Source organism: Oreochromis niloticus, linkage group LG12 (assembly GCF_001858045.2).
Source record: "Oreochromis niloticus isolate F11D_XX linkage group LG12, O_niloticus_UMD_NMBU, whole genome shotgun sequence".
NCBI lineage: Eukaryota > Metazoa > Chordata > Actinopteri > Cichliformes > Cichlidae > Oreochromis > Oreochromis niloticus.
Genome location: NC_031977.2, coordinates 7,375,873 through 7,400,589, shown reverse-complemented (window position 1 = coordinate 7,400,589; position 24,717 = coordinate 7,375,873). Strand labels below are relative to the sequence as shown.

General features: G+C 45.2%; 1 protein-coding gene across 1 annotated transcript in view; it reads left to right on the top strand.

Annotated features, from left to right (window-relative positions):
* The window catches only part of kat6a (K(lysine) acetyltransferase 6A), a 34,100-nt gene extending 12,590 nt beyond the window's left edge, over nt 1-21,510 (top strand). The window contains 17 exon segments of the mRNA XM_005472980.3: nt 698-806; nt 2,213-2,328; nt 2,781-2,862; nt 3,147-3,261; nt 3,934-4,247; nt 5,961-6,073; nt 7,187-7,302; nt 7,848-7,989; nt 10,601-10,762; nt 11,211-11,304; nt 11,480-11,711; nt 13,745-13,955; nt 14,047-14,478; nt 14,480-14,509; nt 14,511-14,720; nt 14,869-15,130; nt 15,823-21,510. Coding sequence (XP_005473037.2) covers nt 698-806; nt 2,213-2,328; nt 2,781-2,862; nt 3,147-3,261; nt 3,934-4,247; nt 5,961-6,073; nt 7,187-7,302; nt 7,848-7,989; nt 10,601-10,762; nt 11,211-11,304; nt 11,480-11,711; nt 13,745-13,955; nt 14,047-14,478; nt 14,480-14,509; nt 14,511-14,720; nt 14,869-15,130; nt 15,823-19,154 — 6,072 coding nt within the window. The 3' untranslated portion in view covers nt 19,155-21,510.
* Nucleotides 21,511-24,717: the final 3,207 nt, after the last annotated feature.

Genomic DNA, 24,717 nt, shown 5'->3' with positions numbered 1-24,717 from the left:
TCAGCTTTATTGGACACACAAGTCTTATTTGATGTCTAACAAAACGTTATCCTGCCTTTTGTTTTCATGGACACAAACCTGGCTTAGGTTTGTGCGTGCGCGCATATGGGATATCGGGCTTGTTTTGTGCCTGAGCACACACCTGCTGCTGCCACGGATTGTGCTTTCAGGGGACCCGCTAAAAGATTCATGCAGTCGCAGAAGTGAATATCTAATGGTATGTTTCAGGGAGAAAAACGTGTCAAAATGGGACACGCTGCAGTGGAACTACGCGCCTGGGCCAGTACGAGCTAAGGAGCCCAGTCCCAGCTTTTGATCAAACAGCAGAGGAGTCAGCAGAGACAGTGACACATGATGGCAGTCTCTAACGTGACACGCCACATAAATTATACAAAGCCGCTAATCATAGTGGCTCTCGTGTTCTTCATCATCTTAAAACTCTTTGTTCAGAAATCCACATGTGCTCCAGCGGTGTTGTTGTAGCGTTCATTCAGTTCACGGTTAGCATCTTAATACACACAGCAACAGTCATCCGCTGTGGTGGGACACACAAGGCCACTTTGTTTGTTTTCATTTGTACAATGAAGCTGTTAAGTTGACTGACAGTCTCGACTCTTTTTTTTTCCCCTTCCCCTTTCTTCTCTCCCGCGTCCCCCCCCCCCCCCCCCCCTTCCCTTCTGCTCTGTCCCTCTGCCAGCCGGTGGCGGAGCCCATCCCCATCTGCAGCTTCTGTTTGGGGACCAAGGAGCAGAATCGCGATAAGAAGCCAGAGGAGCTCATCTCCTGCGCCGACTGTGGCAACAGCGGTGAGTGCCGCCTACAAGACTCTGCACTATTCAGGTTTTGTAGAGAGAACAGATACAGCACAAGAGGAGCCAATCAGCTGTCTGCAAAAACATCCATATAACTGGTGGCGACACATTAAAGAAGTTATTTAAAAAAAAAAAAAAAGCATGCATTCAGACTCATAGACTGGGGCTTTAAAATATGATGGAATCTTAGGAAGATGTAAACTTCACAGTGTGTGCGTGCACACACACACATGCACACACGCGCAGCTGTCTCTGGTGCTTCATCTTTTATGTTGCTACTTAATTGATACTTCAACTGCATTTATGTACAAACGCAGCTGCTGTCAGACATTAAAAGGCAGCTTACACTTCACTGCTTTCACCCTTTGATGGCAGTTCAATAAGTCCATAATAATCATAATGATTTTGGTCAGCATAGTAATCTTGATCATTTAACACTGTTATTCATTAAGTCGACAGATATCGTACAGTTTGCACTTAAACACACATCTTCTTTTCAAATAAGGGATTTCCTTGAACATTAATTCAAATGGAAAAAAACAGATTATCACACAAGGTGGCAAACAGGCTTGTGATAAATGGCCCCAGATTAGCAGGTGTTGACCATCTTGCAGTGGCAGGACCCTGCACACTTCAGCTGACTCCCACATCCAACAAACACACACTTGATAGACTCTAAGCAGTGTGGAGACAGAGGCCCTCTTTTGATTATCTTGGCTGATATGTACTAAACTAGGAAAGAGTTGGAGCTGTTGGGGACAAAAACACACCTACAAGTACACATTGGTATTAACAAAAGGCCTGCGGGTGATTTATTTATAGTGAAAATTAATGCAAAAGTTAGTTTTGTATTCAGATTATTTTGTTTTCACAGTTGTTTGGAGCCAATTTCGTAACTGAAATTGATACTTAATTAACCGCCCAGACCTCCACTTGATTCGGTCTAAGTGGCTACGCTTTAACTGAGCGGGCGGGTGTCGTTCTTAAACTGAACCCAGTTGATATTCCTGGTTCTGTTTTTTGCTTTATTGGCATACAAGTTGTAGTACTCCTGCTAAGGCCCGACATCTCTTATCGGAAGCAGACGAGCGTGTTCCTCTTCTTCCCTCAGAGGGGTTTCGTCCCAGACAAGGCCGTCTTGTTTACCGCTCTTCAAACATAGCAAAAGCACGGCTCTGACAGATTGTCATTTATGTTTTAACACAGTCTTTGCAGCCAGGTTTGATTCAGTGAGGGCTTCCAGTTCCAAAAGGACTTCTTTTTTTTTTTCCTTCAATGATGCAAGTGGGTCATGACTGTCAGTCAGCAGGAAACATAAAAAAAAGAGAGTGTGAGTGTGAGAGAAAAGTGTGTGTGATGTTGACGTGCTTGTTTGTGTATGTGTGTCTGTCTACCTGCAGGCCACCCGTCCTGTCTCAAATTCTCCCCGGAGCTCACAGCGCGAGTCAAGGCTCTGTGGTGGCAGTGCATCGAATGCAAGACTTGCAGCAGCTGTCAGGATCAAGGAAAGAATGCGGTGAGTGGATGAAGGAATATGGCGTCCTGGCAGCCTGACAGTCGCTGTGAACGCTCGATCCTCAGCTTAAGTGCCAGATAGAGACGCTGATAGACATCAGCGTCTCTATCCAGGGATTGATCCTGGGAATGAGCTATTTTAGTCAGCATCGGCATGATTTCACTCTTTTCTCTTACTTGTCAGGTGAGGTATGATTGTTATTCAAATGTTTGTGGAAAGGTTAAGAGGAAAATTCACAACATGCTGCCAGTTGCACAATGATGAAACAGGCTATGAGGACGGAGGGAAGGCAAAGTATGCAAAACTCTCATCAAAATATGGAATTAAAATGAGCTCAGCAGCTTTGATCAGCGGTGTCACCTGTATTTACTTAGTGGATTATATGTTGTTCTACTGCTCGTGTGTTTATACCCACCTGAAGATGATTGTCATTATTTTGTGTCTCTCTGCAGGACAACATGTTGTTCTGCGACTCTTGTGACCGGGGCTTCCACATGGAGTGCTGTGATCCTCCTCTCACGCGGATGCCAAAAGGTAATTAAACAAGACTCGTAACCCGTCTCCATTATCTGCTCCGAGTCCAACTCGTACCTGTTATTCCTGCGATCGACCACACAGCGCTCCTACATTGCTCTTCTGCATCGCCGTTATGATGGCAGTTAATGATTAAACCATCTCCTGAGCTGATGGCTCTCACTCTAATGCATCACTGTTAAGCACTAATGCATTACAAGCTTCCCAGAGCCTCTTTGTATGTGCACCGAAGCCTGTCCTGTCTGAGTGCGTGAACACTTCCATTTTTCCTCTTCGTCTCCCAGGCATGTGGATTTGTCAAATCTGCCAACCAAGGAAAAAGGGAAAGAAGCTTTTACATGAAAAGGCTGCGCAAATCAAACGGCGCTACAACGCACCGCTGGGACGGCCCAAGAACAGGTACACAAACACCTTCAACTAATTCTGTCTGAGGCGATGTCGCTGTGATGGAGAGCACCTGTGTCTGCTTCATCACAGACCCACGGTGTTTTAGAGTATGGAGGACTTAGAAGCCACTTAGTAATCAGATGTTTTCTAAGGGGCTTATAATGGTGTCTGTCATAATTAACGTAAAAAAAAACATGTATAGACTGTGATCAAATAATCTAATAAATGGTTAAATTAACGGTGAAGTTTACAGAAGTAGTGAAACCTACTAGTGCTTTATTTTATTTAAAATGAAATAAAATGCATTTAATAGGATTAATAGTAATTAAATAGTGCCAATCATGACACTTTATTATTATCATTATTTTCTTATGTTTAATATTGGCTGTTTTGGTTCTTCATACTAACGAATGCTATGCAGAAATTTGAGACACTAACAGTAATGAGATCTTACCCTTAAAGAGTAATGCCAAAGGTTATTTTTAGTGCCGAGTATTTTTTTTGTCTATATAATGATGCAGTAAGGTGGTTCCAAGTATGTTGGAGATCATGCACACAGTGATTGGTGTGTAGCACACTGTGGCAGACACAGATAAATGCATGTTTAGGTGGTTTTTGCACTGCAGAGTGAATACAGTGTGTGACCGATTGTGACTTTGACCCTAACACTTTTGTCTTCTGCAGGCCGGGGCGGCCCTTTAAGAAGCTGGGAGGGCGCGGTCGGCGGAAGCGCTCGGCCTCAGCAAACTCTTCCTCCAGCTCCTCCTGCGAAGGTTACCCCGGAGACGATAGGCTGCTTTTTTCCATGCGGGAGGACGGCGACCTGTCACACAGCAGCCTGCGCTTCAACAACAAGACCAAGGGCCTCATCGATGCCCTCACAAAGTTCTTCACGCCATCTCCCGAAGGCCGCAAGGCGCGGCAGGAAGTGGTGGACTACTCACAGCAGTGCCGCATCCGAAAGAAAGCCAGTCGCAAAGGCGAAGGAGACGACAGAGGTGGGAAAGATCAGCTTGTTTTTTCGTTTTTGTTTCTTGCTCATACCATCAGACAGTTTCGATTCACATTTGCCATGAAAACATAAAACTTTGAGATAAAGTGGCGTACATAAAGACATGTTAATGATCTGTTATGTTTAATGAGAGAGCAACAGCACAGAAATGAAACACAAATGGTAAAAAAAAAGTTAATATCTGAATCAAATACATAAATTGACCTTTAAAAAAAACATGCTCTATTTTCATGAGTCCTTTGCAGGTGCTTTGCTTACAGACTCTGTAGGTATCAGCTGTTACTGTGAAGCATTCACATTGCTTTTGTGTTCTTTGTCCCTCTTTTATAGATGATTCAGCCGTGATGTTACTTATTTTGAAATTGTAGGTCAAAGCTAAAAATCGTGTGGAATTGCTTTATTTTTTTTCCTCAGCCAGAGAAAATGATTGCTTATGCATTTAAAGAAATTGCTTTTGTAATTTGAAGTGCCCGCCTGCAGTTCTGTTTCCATTGAAATCTCTTAGAGTAAAAACACAGAGTTATAAGTAATGAATAAATGTGACAGAGCAGCAGCGCTTCCTTCAGGTTTCTGCAGCACCCATGTGTGTTTTAGAAAGAATGAAGAACACCCTCATCATCCATTATCACAAGTCTCTTCCACCCTTGCCTGTGTTGCTAATGTGCGTTTACTGCCTGCAGCTAGCAAAAAAAATAAAAGACTGTCTTAGCTATCAGCTAACTTAATAAATATGTGGAAAATAACCTGGCAGCTTTAATTTAGCTGATAATATTTCATGTCACGGGGTTTAGTGTGACTAGCATGCTGTTTTTGTGGAAAACTGCAAACTTGTTGAACAGCTGGTGTGATACAGACACAAAGTTTTTGATTGCTCTTAATTAAGGTCAGGAGTGAGATTGTTGTCAAGTGTAGGAAAACAGTGTCTTTCGCTTTAACCAGGCTTTGCTGTGTACGCTGCGTGTGTCACGCTGAGATTACAGACCGCAGCTCAAGCACAAATGACGCCAAACCGCAGCAAAGAGCGCACAGCGGTTTTGTTCCCGTTCATTCGATCGATGTATTGTGAAAAAAATGCCTTAAGAACAGATCATATGCCAAATTGGACGTACAATTTGCGCTTCGCTGCATCATTAAATCAGAAACGGTGCGGCCTGTACGTTCATTCTCCACACAAGCTGAGGGAGGCTGATTTGTTGTGAAGTAATTAGAGCAGCGATCACTGGGCGCAGCGTGCGTGTCGGAGATGTGACTTATTTTGGAGACGGAGGAAAGCGTGGCCGGATGAAGAATGGCGGCGACGGGAGCAACATCCTAAAAGATGTCTCAGAGCGGTGGAGATAAGAACGCCCGCTTCCTGTCTGAACTTTCAGAATAAAATGGGACTGATTACGGATGAAGAGATTCGTGAGTTGTAGCTTCAGCCTTGAGTTGAAGTAACAGGCTTTGTATCCACGCCAGCATACGCACAACTAATCATGTGATTCACATGAATTCAGCTACTTCTCTTGGGGGAATTTTGATTGCATTTAGGGATGCTTCTCACCTAAATGTTACTCTTTCTAGCATCCTGTGATTTCAGGCTTTAATATAAGAAAGTGACCTGTTGTAAGAGCCTCACAGCTGTTTGTTGTGAAGCGCCCTGAAAGTCAGCAGACATCTTGGGATTTGAAATAACTTCTGATTGTGTTTCAATCCCCAGACAATCAGGAAGGCAGCGACTGGCGTGACGAAGATGACAAACTGCCCGGCCACGAGAACCTGACGGAAAAAGACATCGAGCTGTTCAGACACATCCAGGAGCTGGCCCTACAGGTACGCGTGATTATTACGAGACAACAGTGGGGAAGGGAGACGCTGAACACTGGCCAAATTAGACAATGAGATTGCATCAGCATGGGAATCTGAGAGCTGTGAGTCTGGGACTGAGGCTGCCAGACTGGAGGGTATACACGTAAATCTCAATCGTGGTGAGAATGTGGTCAGAAAGAGCCGAGTCAACAGCGGGCTGGTTGTAAGAGATGAAGCTGCTGGCTCACAGAGGGCTGCAGGCTCTGTGTGTGTGTGTGTGTGTGTGTGTGTGTGTGTGTGTGTGTGTGTGTCAAAGAAGTGCAGGAAAGAAATTAGGAACAGCTGCCAGATTCAATATGGATATTAAAATGATCCATTATCATAGATGCAGCACACACAGGCCGTGACCTCCAGATGCAAATGAAGTGGATTGAATTTAGGACAGCAGCTTTACGACAAGCTGATTAGTCTTTACTGTTGTTGTTGGACATTTGCTTGAATTTCACATTCTGCTTGTGATTGATGCCAAACTGTGCTCCATAAACAGAAGGGCAAGCCCGGCTATAGTAAAACTACCCATGAATGTTTAAGACTGGGTCTCGATAAAGCACGTAAAACGAGTCTTGTGTTTGATGGTGCGATGACTGAGCGGGGCATCGTTAATGACAGTGTTCTGATCGGTTAGTCATAGAGGAAGTGTAAATTAGCCACATTAATGGCTTGTTTTAAGGGAATAGTGCAGCAGTAAACTGACCAGAGAGTGGGTGTGGGGTTAGCAACATGGGAGTCGTATTAAAACGCTGTTGTAGATGTGGAATAGCCACAGTGGTGTGTAAGTGTGTGAGTTAATGAGCAGCACTGTTCCAGGCTGGGTGACGGTGAATATCATGTACGGTGAGTACATGAAGTAAGTGGCTGGGAAGGGCAAACCAGGAAGATCCACTTAAGAGTAATGTAAACTTGAGAGTTCAGAGTAATAAACCTGGTGCCCTCTCCTGCTGTAATACCTGTAACAGTCTGAGATACTCTGCTGATGATTCCTGGTGTCTCTGCTTGGCTCATGGCCTGCTAATCCCCCACCAGTTGTAAACCTGTAGCTAACCATAAACATCTCTGCCTTTTCCCTTCCCCCAACAGAAAGTCGGCGTGACGGGTCCGCCAGACCCTCAAATGCGCTGCCCGTCAGTCATTGAATTTGGCAAATATGAAATCCAGACGTGGTATTCATCTCCATACCCGCAGGAGTACAGCAGGTAAGCTAACACACCATAATGTAACGCAACAGCATGAGATACTTAGCTCACAATCCTGCTCGTAGGTGTAGAAATTACCACCTGAATATTGGAGCTCGTCAGAAGCCATTTACACTGCCACCCTCTGTGACAGGGATCCGTAGTCAGAGGTGTTTTTAAATGTGTATTTCTGCAGTTTGTTGCTGTTCGGTAAAATTCATCCCACTGTGTACGTTTCTGTCTCAACAATTTAAAATACCTGATGGATGCAAACTGGAAAAGTGCGCACAGAAAAAAGGCGTGAGAGCAAAAATATCAGTGTTTATTCTAAAAAAATAATCAGAAGTTCTTAAAGCCTTCACATTTAATTGTTCATTAAATGTCATTTGGAGGAAAAACGAGCCCAGTTTGACATTTGCCTTTGTTACATCACCAGTCCAAAAATAGCCAATTGTTATAAAAGACCAATAAATATTCCAGCTTAAGAAGAAAAATGTTGGGATTTGTTTGTTTGTGTAGCAGACCCGTTAAAACCATTCCTTTTGTCTTTGCGCTCCCATTTCCAGACTACCTAAACTCTACCTGTGTGAGTTCTGCCTGCGCTACATGAAAAGTCGCAGCATCCTCTACCAGCACATGAAGAAGTGCAACTGGTTCCACCCTCCTGCCAATGAGATCTACAGGAAGGACGACATCTCTGTATTCGAGGTGAGGAAGTCGCAGATGTGGCTTTGTTGTTTTGTTTTGTCTTTAAATTTTGTTGTTGTTTTTTTAAAACTGGAGAGAACTCGCTGGGAATAAAGTCTTTCAAAAACCACTAAAGAACTTCTAAAAACACCAGCAACTTCCAGATGGCACAATAAAAAAGCAAAAATCACACTGAAAGTATTTTCTGCATGCAGGCGCTTAAGAATTATTTTAATTCACGCTGTGCTTCTTACAGCAGGATCCTCTCTAAGATGTCTTTGAAACACACTAAAGCAGGCACAGTTAACAGACCCGCAAATGCATTCATGTATCCAGTGAAACAGTACAGTAGCCATTATTGTGATATTGTAAAAAGGCTGGTACGTAATACGCAGTATGTCGTATAGCTTCGTCTTATATTTTACAGCCTCAGCCAACTGAGGACAGTGGGGGAAACTAAGACCACAGTTCAGTACAATTCCTTTTTTCTTTTTGGTCCTTTGCTCCTTCGGTTAAGCAGATGTATTGATGGTGTCACCTGAAAATACTTTTGGCTGCTTCCTCGCCACAAGCGGTCACCACAGCGGGCAGCTCAACAAGTTTAACCTGGCAGTTTTTACACTGGATGTACTTCCCAAGCAGCCCCAAAGGGGATTTGTGTTTCCGTCTGGAATTGAACCGAGTGACTGTGTTAACCATTACACCATTTGAGGCACATTCATCAAATAATGCTGCACTGTGATGCTATAGTTAGGTTTAGTTGTGTATAATGAGAGTACTGAGAGTTACTCCCAAGCCTGTTGTGCAGAATTGAATACATAATCGTTAGGTCAAATGATGGTTGAATCCAGAAACTCTGAGTTATGAATAGGTGTAGTTACAAATCAGGATCTGGAGAAGCTCATTTGAGTGTTTTTCTGCTCTTTTCGGTTTATCTCAGACATCAGGGAGGTGATGGATTGAATACAAGACTGGCTAGGTGTCAGTGATCTTTGATAAATTTGATAAAAGTGCAGAAGGTGTAACAGCTAAGTAACGGTGGCCAGCGCTGTAACAAAGAAAGACGACTTCTGTTCATTTTCTGTCACCGATGACGGAAAATCTGACGTCATTTTGACAGTTTGGGAAATGAGAGCGATTTACTGCAACATAAATAGTTGCTCTAAAGGCCTTTCGCTTTCTACACATGACATAAAGCATTACGCTGGCGAATCCTCCCTCGAGGTATTGGATTGTGTCTGTGTGACCGCACTCCAAGACCCCGTGACCTTACAGAGGAATGCAGCTGCTCCCTGCTGTAGAAGTGCATTCCAGGATCAGAAGGTCTCATGTTCAGACTGGCCTCGCTGATCTGACTTCCCTGAGAGAAGTGAGAAGTGATTCCCTAACTGAAAATAAATAAATAAAGGTACTTTTGATTGCTCCCTTCATCACCACAGCGGATGGATCCACATCCTTGATTCGGCACAGTCTTTATGCTCGGCGCCCTTCCTGATGCAACCCTCGCTTAGGACCAGCACTTAGGCCGGGTTTGTGTATACTCCCGGTTTGCGTATAGTTTCTTACATGTAAGGTGAATTTGTTAAGTGTTAGTACTGGAAATTCCACTTTGCTGTCTGGTTGCTGATTAAATTCAGTCAGACGTTGTTGCAAAATAAAATAACGATCACTTGCAGTGATCTCCTAACGGTGGTTTGAGTTTGAGTTTAGTTTATATTTACCTGTTTGGCTGCATTGTTTTAGTGTCTTGGCTGTCCCAGCAGAAGAAAATCAAATGAAGTCATCTGCTTAGTGTGGTTTTAACTTGATAATCATCTTGCCTGTTCATGCACTCATAAAATAAATAAACACTTTGCTTTGTGTATTGGGCTTTAAGCATTGCCTGCTTTTACATGTATCTCATTGTATATTTAAAAAAGAAAATTAAAAAGGCAATTAATGATGGCTTACTTGCCACTAGATGAACTTTTATCTAGTCTTCTTGCCGCCTCAGACCTGCACACAGTTGCTCAGTGCAAACCCACAAATCCTTTCAAATGTTTCCCACGCTGCCTGTCCAATTTTACCCTTTATTGGAGAAAGTTTCAGCATAATCGCAGAGTTTAGCATAGCACAATGCTTTCCCACCAACTATACAAATATATCTTAGTCAAAAACCCTTAAAGTGATTGTGACATCCTCACCCGCCTTAGTGGAATATCCTGTTCTTTGTATCAAAGTTATAATGAGACGAATTTGCAGTTAAGCACAGCGGCCACTGAATTGAGTGGATTGTTGTCTGCAGGACACGGCCGTCGAAGCTTCTGTTTTCCTCCACTCTGCAGTCCTTTCCTCTCTCCGCGGAGAGCATAGATAACTGGCCGTCTGCCAACCTGAGCCTCCCTCCGTCTCTTTACCACTCATCGTTTCTCTCCTCCAGCCTCTGTGTATTTCGGAGTCTACAGGGACACAGGGGAGATCATAGCCTAACACTAACTTCTAATCCATTCACCTTCACTCTGCTCCACAGCTCCCTAACAGCAGCCTGGAGATTTAACTCAGCACTTTAGTGTTTCAGGGATGAGAAAGTAGCTATTTAGGAAGTCCTGTGCTTTGCACTGATTTGTGTTTTCTTACCAACATCTTTCAACAGGTTGATGGGAATGTTAGCACAATCTACTGTCAGAACCTGTGTCTGCTCGCTAAACTGTTCCTGGATCACAAGACCCTCTACTACGATGTGGAGCCCTTCCTTTTCTACGTCCTCACCCAGAACGACAGTAAAGGCTGCCACCTTGTTGGCTACTTCTCCAAGGTAGTATGGCTTTTAGTTCATCTTCCGCCGCTCAACTTCTCTGCAAAGATCTGTTCGGTCTGGATTTTGTGTTTTCTTGACTCTCCCACTATTTTTAAAACAAAATACAGCTCTGTTGTCAGATTACATAAACACTTGCTCAAAAATATATATATATTTATTCGGATTAAATGAAGCTGAAATAACTTCCTAAAACATACAAATGCTCATGTGGTGTCCCAGATAAATAGTGGCTGCTGTGAGCACCATTGTCCCTCTGTGGAGTTTGCCTCTGCAGGTGCTCCCATTAACATGCCACCTCACTGCCAAAGCACAGCAGTTAGGGAGCAGACACAGCACCATTAACACCCAGCTCACACCCACACAGACCTGCTTTATAACGTGGTTCCATTATTGTTTTTCTTTTTTTCCTCTAATGGTTAAATGTGTCTGTCTTTCTTCTCTTCAGGAGAAGCACTGTCAACAGAAATACAACGTATCATGCATCATGATTCTTCCACAGTACCAGCGCAAGGGCTATGGACGTTTTCTCATCGACTTCAGTAAGGGCTACTTATTTTCTAAAAAGAAATAGAATGATCAAAGTGTGGAGTTTGAAATGAGAATATTGGGCTCACTTTAACTGAACACTGATGGTTCCTCTTTTCATAGACATAATGACTAAATTCAAACATTTGGCTCATGATGCCCTTGTCTCCGGTTCCTCCTTCCCTGCAGGCTACTTGCTGTCAAAGCGAGAGGGACAGCCAGGATCTCCGGAGAAGCCTCTGTCGGACTTAGGTCGGCTGTCTTACATGGCCTACTGGCGTAGCGTGGTGCTGGAGTGTCTCCATGAGCTCCGCGACCGGCAGATCACCATACGACAGCTCAGCAAACTGACGGGGATCTGCCCCCAGGACATCACCACCACCCTGCATAGCCTCAACATGCTGGAGCAGCGGGGAGACCGGTCAGAAATATACTCCATATTTTTTTATATGGCCCAAATATAAACAAAGTCGTTCTGCTTGTGCTGCTATTGCCTAATTTTTTAAAATTGAAATGCTGATTTTGCTGGTTTTCAGTCTAAGCAGCCAAAACGTTTCACTAAGGTGACCCAGTGTAATTTGAGAAAGACCAAGGGAAAATATGCAGTAAATGCGGTTACGGTAGACTCAGATTTTTGATGTGGAAAAAGTATTTCAGTGGCGGCACAAAGAAAACAAAACAGCAAAGCCGTCTTAAGCAGGTACACAGACATGTCAGTGAAAAGTTTGGTCCCCCTCGTGAGGTTTTTAAAAAAAGCCTAAAGTCTTAAAAACTTAGAATTGAGATTTCAAAAACAGCCAGACAAATTTTGTGACACTGAAACTTAACATTCAAACGACATTTGAACAAGCAGTACATAAACCTATATTTTCACATGCATTGCATAAGCTGGTTAAGCTGCATTAGTTTGACTGCACCCCAGACGCTCAGCTATGAAGCTAGTGGTAATGGGATCTCACATGCTGTCCAGAGTCACACGGACAGCCACTTGTGATTTTAATCAGTTAATCGTCCAGAGCCAGGTTGCACTGCACTCTCCTGGTGTTTGTAGTGGTACCACCAGAGTCAGGCTGTCCAGCTGTTAGGATGTTAGCTAGTGGATCAGTGGCAACGGGCACCTTCACTGTTCTCAAAATTAATTTTCAGCAAAAGAAGGATTTGTTTCTTATGTTATTAGACCTCATAGACCTACAAAACAACAACATAAAAGTTGACTTGCATCTAACTGCAAAGGACACTATGTGCGGAAATGTCACAGTTTGTAAACTGAGGTGTCCTGGGAGCTTACTAATCACATGTGCATTGTGCCAGATGTTAAAAAAGCAGCTTCTTGGCACTGTAGACTTTTAACTGTGTTGTCAAAAAAGATCTATTTTATTGATCCTGAATATTTGGATGACTGTATCACAGATGTGTCGATTTGTGTCAAATAATGCAGCGAAGACTCTGTGTCTTTACTGTATGTGGGCTTACTGCACTTACTGTCAGTTATTTTTAGGTGCACCACAAAACACACATGCGTGCAGGGTTTTTCCTGACTGAGAATAGATCTTTGGGGGCTGGGGGCTGCGCATGTAAGCATCAGTGCTCTGCACGGCATAAAGATTACAGTGCAGCAGATAAGTGAAATGATCTTTCAGAAGTGCATATATGCACTAAGTCTGTCTGTCCCTCTGCAGCCAGTTAAGAGTTTTGCAATTTGTCCATTCTTTATTTTAGAAGGTTTTACTCTTGATTTGGGCTTCTGAGTAAAAAAGTAAGTCAAATTTGTAACTTAAAAACTTCTTGGTCTCATGAAAAGCAAAGTAAGCGCAATGAGATGTTGCACCAATGGCAGTGCTGTGCAGGTCGAGGTTTTTTACCTCTTTGAAAGCACCATGATGCATGCAGCTAAGTAATGTATTCCAAGCGTGAGGACTTTTCTTTTATTCTAAAATTTGGTTGACACAACTTGTCTTCACTTTGTTTTTTTTTATTTACACAAAAAAATCAGTCAAATGTGTATGTTTTGACATTTAGATCATTCAAAAATGCAAAACTTTGTCCTTATACTTTATCCTTACTCGTAAAAGAGTTTATGTGCCAATTTTGGTCCTTGTATCCACCTGTGAATGATTTATCTGCTGCACTCGAGGTGCTCTGTTACAGCTTTGTCGGTTTTATAGACAAACATGTCTGTTGTGGCTGAGTAAATAGAAGTCCAGTTGACGTAATTGGTTAAAAAATGGTTTAACTGCAGTGCTTGTTATTTTCCTTTGGCTCGTGCTAATACCTCTATGGGCAAAGCAAAATGTTTCTATTCAAGGAAAAAACAAAAAAATCCCTGAACAGTTGGCGTGGCTGCACATTTACCTGCACGGCCATATTTGTCTGCAATGTATCAATGCTTCAATGTAGAAAAATGTGTGTACGGAGGGCTCATGCTCCCGTCTGTTTTTGCTTTGACTTCGTTAGACTCATCCTGATGCGAAGGGAGAAGTTGGTGGCCAACCACATGGCTCGTTTAAAGGCCCGGCCACGACAGCTGGAGGTCGACCCCGAGTGTCTCCGCTGGACTCCTGTCATAGTAACAAACACCGTGGTCTCTGATGCTGATGGAGATGATGACGATGATGAGGAGGAGGAGGAGGAGGATGAGGAACCAAAGGAAGAGACTTGCAAGGAGGTAAAGATTGCCTTTGCATTTGTGAAGATAATAAATTGGAGTCAGACTTGCTTTCTGGTGTAATAAATTTAATTGTATATTTTCTAAACAGATTAAGCCGAGTCACAAGGTCCCACAGATGCCCTGGCATGTGCGGCAAGGGAAGAAGGATGAAGACGAGGAGGAGGAAAGGAAGACCTTTCTAGGATTTCCGATTGGCCAAAGCTCTCCAATTCCTCCTCCAGTCCGATGCCCACCGCCTGTACCAGAACCACCACGACCCCCTCCGCCAACAAACGGCGAACGCAGGCCACGAGGGCGCCCGCCCAAAAACTGGCCTTGGGGTAAGGTGAAGGACAGCGCGCGGGTGGGACGGCCACCCAAAATCCGTCCAGTGGAGGATGAAGATGATGAGGATGAGGACAGGTCAGAGGGGGTAAAAACCACAGCCACTGTCAACAGCCCGCCCTCCCTTTTCTCCTTGGACAGACAAGCGGACACGACAACCTTTCACACACTCGACATGAGCAGGCACCCTTCCATAACCCCCCACGCGAAGAGGCCGGCCACCGAGGAAAAAAGAGAGGCCCGAAGCCCAGACTGATAGAAGGTCCTGGAGAGGGTCACCCACAGCTTCCTGTGATTCCCAGGCTGAGCGAGTCTTCTCCAGTCAGGAAGAGCCGCTTCAGTGAGAGCAGCGAAGAAGACGAGGATGACGAGGATGAAGATGACGAAGAGAGGGGATGCTCCCCTCCTATGCTCACCAAGTCAGGGCTCAAATGCAAGGTTAGACATGAATAGTTTTTCTATTTTCATCTATCATAATGATGATAATGATAATGATAATCGCAAAAGTAGCTTCCTGCTTGTGAAGTTGTCAGTTTGCTCTAAAGCTCATTAGCACATCTTAATTCCTTGTCCCGTTTCCACCCAGAAGCCCATGAGGAAGCGCCGCTTTCGCCCACGCAGCCACCCTCACAGCAGCGTGGTGACTGAGACCATTTCGGAGACCACGGAGGTGTTGGATGAGCCTTTTGTAGACTCTGACTCAGAGAGGCCTATGCCCAGGCTGGAGGAGGAGACTCCACTGGGTCACCCGCTGCGCCGCTACCCCCAACCGCAGTCTGCTCTGAGGTTATCTGACCCTGCGCCAAAGAGGGGCCGACTCTCCAACCTCACAGATTCGGAGGAAGATGGTGAGCAGTGATGGAATGTGCAGGACTACCCATGTATGGACTAATCGTACATACATGGGTAGGACTTTGGCAAGGCAATTCCAAAACCTTTGTGTTAGCCTGCTTTTTTCCATTCCACAACCAGTTTTAATGTGTGTTTCTGGTTATTGCTTTGATGCTGGCATAGTTGTGTCCAAGTTTAAGGTTGTCCTGGAGATTACTGAGGTAGTCTGCCTCCTTCGTTATTCCATCCGCTCTGTTAAGCGTGCCAGTTCTCTGAAATAAACTGCAGATTTTAGTTGAGTTTTAACAGAGGCTTCTGTCTTAGATTGCAGCCTCTCAGTCCATGTCAATGTAAAACTCACCTAATGTTGGACAATGATAAAAATATTCCAGTAACTTCCCATTTATGAGAGATGACAATCCTAACGATGTCTGCATGGGGAGGGTGAAAGCTTGGGTCTTCTTCCTGGCCTTGTGACAGTGGTGACATCTCCAAGTAACTTCTACTCTGATGTACAGTTGTTTGAACTGATGATTTTGGACGAGTTACTGGCACCTACTGACATTCACTGGTTAAGATGGAGTTTAGTTATTTAGTCCCTGAAACTGTTCAGAGGAATAGTTGGAAAGCCAACACATTTATTTTCACAGCCTGATCAGAACTTTGTGCAGTAGCTGTATCTAACCACTTCATCTTCTCTCCTTTGCAGAGCTAACAACTATGCCGAAGTCTGTAGCTGCTTTGACAGCAACCCCATCAGAGACCCTTGGGGCCAACCCTGAAGTCCCAGTCAAAAAGAAGAAAGGCTGGCCCAAAGGAAAGAGCCGCAAACCACAGCACTGGAAGAAAAGAGGCAAGCCACCTGGCACAGGACCCAACCAGAGAGCAGCTGCAGACGGCCAGCCCCAAAGTGGGAATCCTCAGCAACCCAAAATCAAGATGAAGCCTGGTCGCAAGCCCCGGAGCTGGTACCTGCAGCGGGCTCAGGAGGAGGCGGACAGGCAGGAGCAGGAAAGACAAAGGTTGCTGGAGCAGCAGCAGATGGACAAAGTTCCTCAGCTGCTGCAGACAGATGACCGGAACAGCAAGCAAGTCTGCAGAACTAACACGGACAGAGACGTCAAACAAAAAGACTCTGACGAAGAAGATGACTATCTCCCTAAGCCCGTTGAACAAAAGATGCCCAGAAAGCGGGGGAGACCGCCCAAGAACCGCCAGCCACCACAGCCTACCCCCAAACCACCTCCCACCTCTGACCCGGAAGAAGAGGAGGAAGATGATGATGAGGACACCGAGCGAGCCTGGGAAGAGGACAAACCTAGCCGGCCACCATCCCGTCCACTGCTTTCCCCTTCTTCCTCTTCTTCCACCTCAGGGCCCCGGGCCCCGCAGTCCCGGCCTCAGGACACGGATATGGGTGACAGAGAGGAAGACGATGATGATGAGGAAAGGGAGGAAGAGGAGTGTGGCAGCATGGGCAGTGGTGGTGGTAGCGTGAACAGGCGAGCGGCGGTCACTCCGGGTTCAGGAAGCCGGAGAAGTGACGACCACGATGCAGACGATGAGGGTGACGGACACTTAGAAGACAAGAGCAGCAGCAGTAAGAAGAGAAAAAGTCCGGACTCTGAAGACGAAGACGACGATGAAGACGAGGAGGAGGAGTCTGCTTCGCACGCAAACTCACCTCCAGTCAAAGAAGAACCCCCAGGTGTAGAGCCTTTTTTAGGCATGGAGAACAGCGTGGCCCAGGAGTATGTCAGCAAACAGGAGGAGGAAGAGGAGGAGGAGGAGGCTGAGGAAAGGGTGCAGGAGACCAAGTGCCGGCCCCCCTCAGCAGACCCTCAGCAGGAGGAGAGGAGGCGCAGAGAGCAGGAGGAGTCTGCTGCGGCGGCGGCGGCGGTGGAAACGGTCACGGCCATGTCTGTTCCTTCTGAGCCAATGGAGCTGCAGCCTCTGCACCCGGATGATAAAGACGTCACACTCTTGATGGAACCCCAGCATCCGCACTCCCACCCTCACCAGCACCCTGACTTCAAGGAGGAGCTTGGCCACCATCATCCGCACCACCCACATCACCACTCCAATGAGCTGGACCTGGAGACTATGCAGGCTGTTCAGTCCCTGACGCAGGGGGAAGCCCAGGACGAGGAAACTGAGCCCCAGCCACACCACGGCGCTTACCAGGACTGTGAAGAGACCCTAGCCGCCTGCCGGACCCTGCAGAGCTACAGTCACACGGGCGAGCCTGAAGAGGAGACCCTAGCCTTAGTGGAGGAATGTGGAGCCTCCCAGCACAGCAGCCCCCTCCCTAATCCACCAGTGCCCCCGCTGCCCAGTCAGTCTGTGCGCTCTGTGAACAGCCCGGGGCTGCAATCGGGCATCGTGGATACGACACCAGCAGGACAAAGGGGTGGAACTCCTGGCCCCACCGGAGCAGGGAGCAGTGGTGGTGGCGCTGGAGGTGGCTACACACAGATCACTCCAGAGCATCCCAGTTCGCTTTCTGCCCCCTCTCAGCAGAACATGGAGACGTCGCCGATGATGGATGTGCCGTCTGTGTCGGACCACTCGCAGCAGGTGGTGGACAGTGGCTTCAGTGACCTGGGCAGCATTGAAAGCACTACAGAGAATTATGACAACCCCAGCAGCTACGACTCCACCATGGGTGGAGGGGGCAATGGAACAGGAAACGGGGGCAATGGAGGAGGAATGTCTGCTGCTGTGGTTGCCGGGGCTTCAACGGCTTCAGCGTCCTCAGCGTCCTCTTCTTCCAGCTCCGCCACCCCATCTTCCTCCTCTCAGTCCAACAGCTGCTCCTTTGTGCCAGCCCCCAGCCTCACATCTTCCACAGGAAATGCCGCATCCCAGCTAGCGATGGGCAGCTGCAGCCTGATTCAGCAAACAGGACCAGGGCCCAACAGTGGACCAGGTGCCAGCAACGTGGGCAGTGCTGTGCCCCAGCCCCCGCCTCCCCCACCGCCATCCAACACCCCCAGCTGTGGCATTAAGTCTCCTCAGAGCTGTGGTGTGATCGAGAGGCCTCCCAGCACCAACCAGCAGCAGCAGCAGCAGCAATCAACAAAAAAGGTTCCTCAACAGCAGCAACAGGCGCCCAACCCTCAGCCTCCACCCTCGGCCCCGCCACCGCCACCACAGCAGGCCTTGTCCCAGTGCAGCATGGGCAATGGCTTTGCCTCCACGCCCATGATCATGGAGATTCCAGAGAGCGGAGGTGGAGGAGGGGGCCGCACCCTGTATGAGCGCATGGGTCAGGACTTTGGTACAGGGGGCTACCACCAGCCCTCGGCAACATTCAGCCTGGCCAAACTCCAGCAGCTCACCAACACCATCATGGAGCCCCACGGCATGCCCTACTCTCACTCCGCCACTGTTACCTCCTATGCCACTAGTGTTTCTCTCTCCAATCCTGGGCTGGCCCCTACACCCCACACTCCCCTTCCTCAGGGGCAGCCCACTATGACCCCACCTCCTAACCTTAGCTCTGGCTCCATGAACCTGGGCTCTCTGCAGCTGCAATGCAACATGCCCACGACCAACATTGGCCTAGGACCTCCACCGCACACACAGCGGCTACAGGGCCAGATGACTACCGTCAAAGGCCACATTTCCATTCGGTCCAAAGCCACTCAGCAGCTGGCCCCAGCCCCGCACCAGCAGCAGCTCTATAGCCGCAGCTCGGGGACCGTGGCCATGCAGGGAACGCCGCGCACGTTGGCCGTGCAGCGCGGCATGATGCCAAACCTCATGCCCACGGCACCGTATAATTCTATGAACATGACGACTCTGAACCCCATGTCAGCCAGCTACCGAATGGCTCAGCCTATGATGAACAGTGGCTATCACAGCAACCCCGCATACATGAATCAGCCAGCTCAGTACCCCATGCAGATGCAGGTGGGCATGATGGGAGGGCAGGGCTACCCACAGCAGCCTATGCAGCCCAATCACCATGGGAACATGATGTACACTGGCCCCTCCCATCACAGCTATCCAAAACAGCCACATTACATGAGCAGATGAGCAGCCAAGAAGTGAAAAAAGGAGACAGAAAGGGGCCAGAGCGTATGCTCGCTGTACTCTAAATGTCCATTAGTCCTGTTCACCCTCTCCAGTGCCTCAGAGGCACCAGTGGAGTGAAGGTGATGGGGACAGAGAGGGTCTTTGGGTTTCCTGTTTTTTGTTTTTGTTTTTTCTGTGTTGTCATTTTGTCCCTTTTTTATTTGGGCTCGTCTCCCCCTCCCCTCCCAGCTGGCTGTGTATGGGAGTATTTGGGCAGGATTTGGTGTGTACGTGGACCTCGGCCGTGCCATGGAGCTTCAGGCCAGGCCAGCACACAGGCCCAGGAGTCCACTCCTCCTCTCGACACTGAGGAGGACAGTAAGGAACGACGAAGTATGACGAGGAAAAGTCCACAGAAAAGTCCACAAGGTACAGGAGTACCTGGCCTGGTCAGACTGTGAACGGTGGTTACCGAGTATATTCAACCATGCACACAATCTTTTAATATAGGAAGCCTTACCTTGAAAAAAGAGACGATGAAACATTGCAGGTGGACTGTTGTTTTATGTTAAACATACTGTTGACCTTATTTTTGTTGTTTTGTTTGTTTGTTTGTTTGTTTTTTAATACGTGTGTGCAGTCCGACCTTACATGCTTTGATCTTTATACGTGTGGCATTCTGAAATGGTGATTACACCCTCTTGCTCTCTCAGAAATGCCCAAACATCTCCGGCGCCGCTCGGCCCCATGGCTTTTCGTGAGTTCCAGAAGAGCACAGTGGAGCAGGGCCTCGGGTGTTTGAGGCGTTTGACTGTTTTCCAGAGTCTCTGTCTTCCTGGATGGACAGTGTTGTACCAAAAACACAGCAAAGACACAGAAGAGACTAGCGTGTTACTGTCATATTATATATCCATAAATGAAACAAGTAGCATTATTTTCCAGTTTGCCGCGACTCTGAAACATTTCGATGTAAATATTCTGGTACTTCCCAATATTCAGCACACACACACACAAACACACACACATATATATACATATATATATATAAATACAAACACACACTGACTAGCTGTCTCCAATTGGTGGCTAGCTCAGGAAACATTCAACTGTTTTTGTCCACACTCCACTGACAGATGGTATACAATGTCAGCCTTTTTTTTAGCAGCTTAGGGAATGCAGAACAAACGGTGGGATTTCCATGTAACTGCTTTAAGGAAAGTCGGTTAACTATAGGTGACCTCGCCTCCTTAAGTGTTAGTGACCCAAAGAGGTCGAGGAGTCTGCTTCTGAATGGTGTGTTTTTTGTAAAATTTGTTTTTTCCTTTGGTTTTTATTTGTTTTGTTTTTGTTATTGTTGTTTCTGTGCTCCCATTGGCTAAAAATATGGCGGCGGACGGTTAGCCTTTGTGAAGGTGTGCCTGAATGCCTAGCGCAAGGTTTGGCCCTGGGATTGTAGCTCGGTTATAGAAGCAGGGTCGGAGGCAAGGATCGGAGGTCCCGTAGGGTCGTGGTTGACTTTGTTGGGCCACGTACCGGTATTCTAAGTCAAAAGAGGAGTTTTCATTTGTCATACAGACCTGGCATACAAACTTTATTTGTGTGTATTCTGTTCTGTATTTACTTTTTTTGTTTCATTTCTTTTCTGAATTTTGTCAGACTGGGCAGCTTTCTTTTATGACACAAGCTGACTCTTTTTGACTTTAGAAACCTATTGTAGAGAAAATGTTTTTTCTATAATATAAAAGGAAATTCTGACATTGATATTGGTACTGTCATTTTTTTCACTTCTGTTTCAGGAAACGACAAAAAAACATATTTTTTAGCTCGCCTCTTGGGTAATAATTACTAAGAAACTCAAAATTTAAAAAAATTACCACTCACTTTTAGTGACTTTAAGATGCCTTTAACCTCTCCATTCCATCTCATCTCTAGAGTTTTTCTATCTTTGTGTAGTATATTAATGCTATTTTAAACAAAAGGACTACAAATATCTAAAGGTTACTCGGCATTCTTTTTTTTTCTTTTTTTTTTTACTTCTGTGTGTGCATAGGATGACTTCCTTACATTTAAGAGGCATGTAAAAATGAGCTCAGTATATTTCTGTCTGTTTATATTGCTTCCCTTTTTGTATCCTTTGTAATTGTACATGTTGCGTTGTATGCTAAGAGAGAGCGCAAAATAAAAAGAGGGTGGGGGGACGGGACAGCTGGGCACACAGTGAAGGTTGATTTGAGCTCAGCTGCCTCAACTCTCGACTCTGTCCCTGTATGTATTTCCATTTTTTTCCATTTTGTTTTTCTTTCTTAGCAAGTACTTTCAAAGAACTCTGTACATTTTAACATAAAATGAAAATAAATTATGTTGAGCCATTCATGTATCCTTTGAGTTTAGCCTGATTCAGTGCTGCGTCACCTCAACCCCCTCACGTTTTCCCAAAAAGTGGGGGGAAAAGTTACACATTCATCTTTTTTTTTAAGTATGATGGCCTTGTGCAGGTTGTGTACAGAGCAACTTTTGACAATCAACTTCAAGCAAAACAAAAGTCTGAATTTAAAAAAAAAAATCACACATAACATGAGCTGAACTATCAATTAGATGTTAGTCACTGCTACTTTCCACAAGTTTATAACTTCTAGATTTACTAAATTTGTCCAAAGAAAAAAATGTTCTCAATTGCTTCTAACCTATTTTTTTTTCTTGAAAGACCCTGTGTCAAAATCTAGATTAGATTATAAACTAAAGGTCACATTTCATTTAAAAATGGTTAAATTATCCATGTAGTGTCAAACCTAATCTTAAACCTAAAACTCATTTTAATGAAGAAAAGTAATTGCCTGAAAGCATCTTTAGTTAGTTTGGAACTCAAAAACTGATCGTGAAGGTGAGTGGATGTTGTTAGTGACCAGTTTTTGGCTCAAGTGGAAATTGGACGACCCGGCAGTTCTCATCTGATTGAAATACTACTGATGATAATTAAATGATCTCCGAATAATTAATTAAGTTTACCCCATAATTGGGAAGCACTGATCTTATGCTTCAGCTACAAATTGCAAGTGGAAGTGCTTTGAACATGTATGGCCACTAGATGTCAATGTAGAATTAATGTTTTCTCATTGCCCAAACTGCCCAATGGGGGGTGGGAAAGCTTACTGTCTGACATGAATACAGTTGGTGAACCTCTCATCAGCAGATGTAGCTGATAACATTTACCAAGCACTGTATTTTTCATATATTTAAAGTTTGAGCTACAACTTTCAATACAGAACTTTTACTAGTGATGTTCTGTCTACTGATTCTCTCTTCAGATATCACAATACTCAGTGCTACATCTCTTGTAAATTGCTTCAAATTCTTCATGCTAGTTTTGCTGTTCTGATGGCACTATAAGCACATGAGTAATTTAGGCTTGAAATGACACTTGCAATATGTTATGACCCCATGTTGTGGCTTTTTCTTTAAAGGGACAAAGAAATACTCTATTCTGGAGAACTTTAAAATGAGTGATCTGATCAGTGAATTAAACATTCAGCTGGAATTTAATAGACTGAACTCATCGTTTTTGTATTCTGAAAACACTGGACACGTCATCAGTGATGCTCCTGTGATCATTCATTTTGGGTCCTTCAACGTCAGAAATCCTCCCGTCAGATGGGTACCAACTATCTGCACCATAACATCCTCCTGCTGGCAGTCAGCAGCAGTGGCCAGCCACTACTCACTGGGTCTGCCTGCCAGCTCAACCTTTCCTTCCTACTTCATATCCAATAGGAGGCTCTTTCTGCGCTCTCCCCCAGTCTTCCCAACTTCCTCCTTATTTTCTCTCCATTAGTCAACAGCTTCCACGCTGATTGGACAGGGAGACCTCTGTACTTGTCTGCCCATCTTTATGCCTACAGTCCTGCACCCGCTCTTTGTGGTGCTTCCTCTCAAATGCCTCCTTCCAGCCACCTTCTTAGGTACTTGTTAAATTTCCCTCCACCTCTTCCACCACTGTAAGTGGGACAGCCACGTCTTACACTTCCCCAGGTCTCCAGATTTTTCAGTACTCTTCAGCTTTGCTTCCCCCTCAGTGCTGTGGACACGGTTGTCCCTTAGCACCTTGTCGTACCACCTTCCCAGATAATTTACGGGATTGTCCTTGATGGATGGGATGATTTTTGCCTTGCTTAAACAGATGGCACTTGTCAGTAATGTTGAGTTTCATAATGATCATCCTCCCTTATTTCTTTGGGACGTATGTAATCTTAGGCAATGTTACCACCTTATCAAGTCTGGCTAGAACCAGTCTAGTCTGCACAATGTCTGGGAAGATGTTGTGATTGTAACATCATCCATGAAGGCTCTTTTAACCTATTGTTGCACCCCTGTATCCATTGCTGGACCTCTGGGTACCTTTTCAGCTACTGTAATGATAAAGTTCATGTTCAAGATGCAGGAGACTTTTAAGGTATACTGCTGGGTTTGGGGGCTAAAACTGCTCAAGCATTTTTGTCACTTCCTGTACTTCTTTCCATGTTGGTTTGTTGGTGTTGAGAATGATGGTGGGGGGTTCTGCCATGCCCGTTTCTGGGTGGTTGCCAAGGGGTAGGTTTTATCAGGTCCAGTATGTGTCCTTTAAAAATTGAAGGGAAGCTGTAGGGATCTTTAATGAAATGGGCTTTACTCTTCTTCTTTTCCTTGCTCAATTTCTTTCTTCTTTCTTCTTAGTCGGCTGAGGCATCCCTGAAGGCTGCTTCTGAGTTTATTTATGCCTTCCCTTTCCCCGGGGCACTTATTTTGTACCTCCTTTTAACACTCTTGATCCCTTTGCTTAAGTTGTTGATCTCCTTTCTTCTGTTTGGTTGTTTTAATGCCTTCACGTAGAGCTGCTCTAAAGCAGCTCAAAATCAAACAAAAGCTTTACTGAAATTTGGAATATTGACTCATATCATCTGAAACATGATAAAGAGTTATGACAGGTATATGTTACGGTTATACAGCTATATGTCTTTGCTGTGGCAAAGATGGTAGTGTTAGTTTTTTAATCTGTGTATTCGCTGCACTGTGTACACAAATTGTAATTGACATGTTATTAAGAATGAGCATAAGCCCAAAGTTGCTCTTGTGCATTGGTTCTTTGTTTGTCTAAATCACATTTGATAATCTTTACAGTGAACGTTAGTATAAGGCATCGCTAAGTCTCACTTTATTATGGATAAAGTATGCCTAACCCGCCTAATGGATATCAGATTGCGGGCTATTATGTGCATTTTTGTCTTTGCCTTTACAATTTTACGGTGTTTTTTTTTTTTTAACGTAATAATGAATAATAAGAGACAGATTATAGTGCGTTGTATTGTGGAGGCTGGTGTAGTCCCTCCTTATGTACATATTCCTATATTTGTTTGAATCGAAAAAGAGCTCCACAAGATGAAATCTGATCCTGCAAACAAAATGTCAGACCAGGTACATCTTAAAACCAATCAGCGGGTGATTTTTACTGGTGTTTACCGTTGTTCTCCCGCTATGAACCAATCACAGCCAAGTCACGAGCCACCAGTTTCCGCACTGTTGGCCTATGCCTCTATTAAGAAGGCGGGATTTT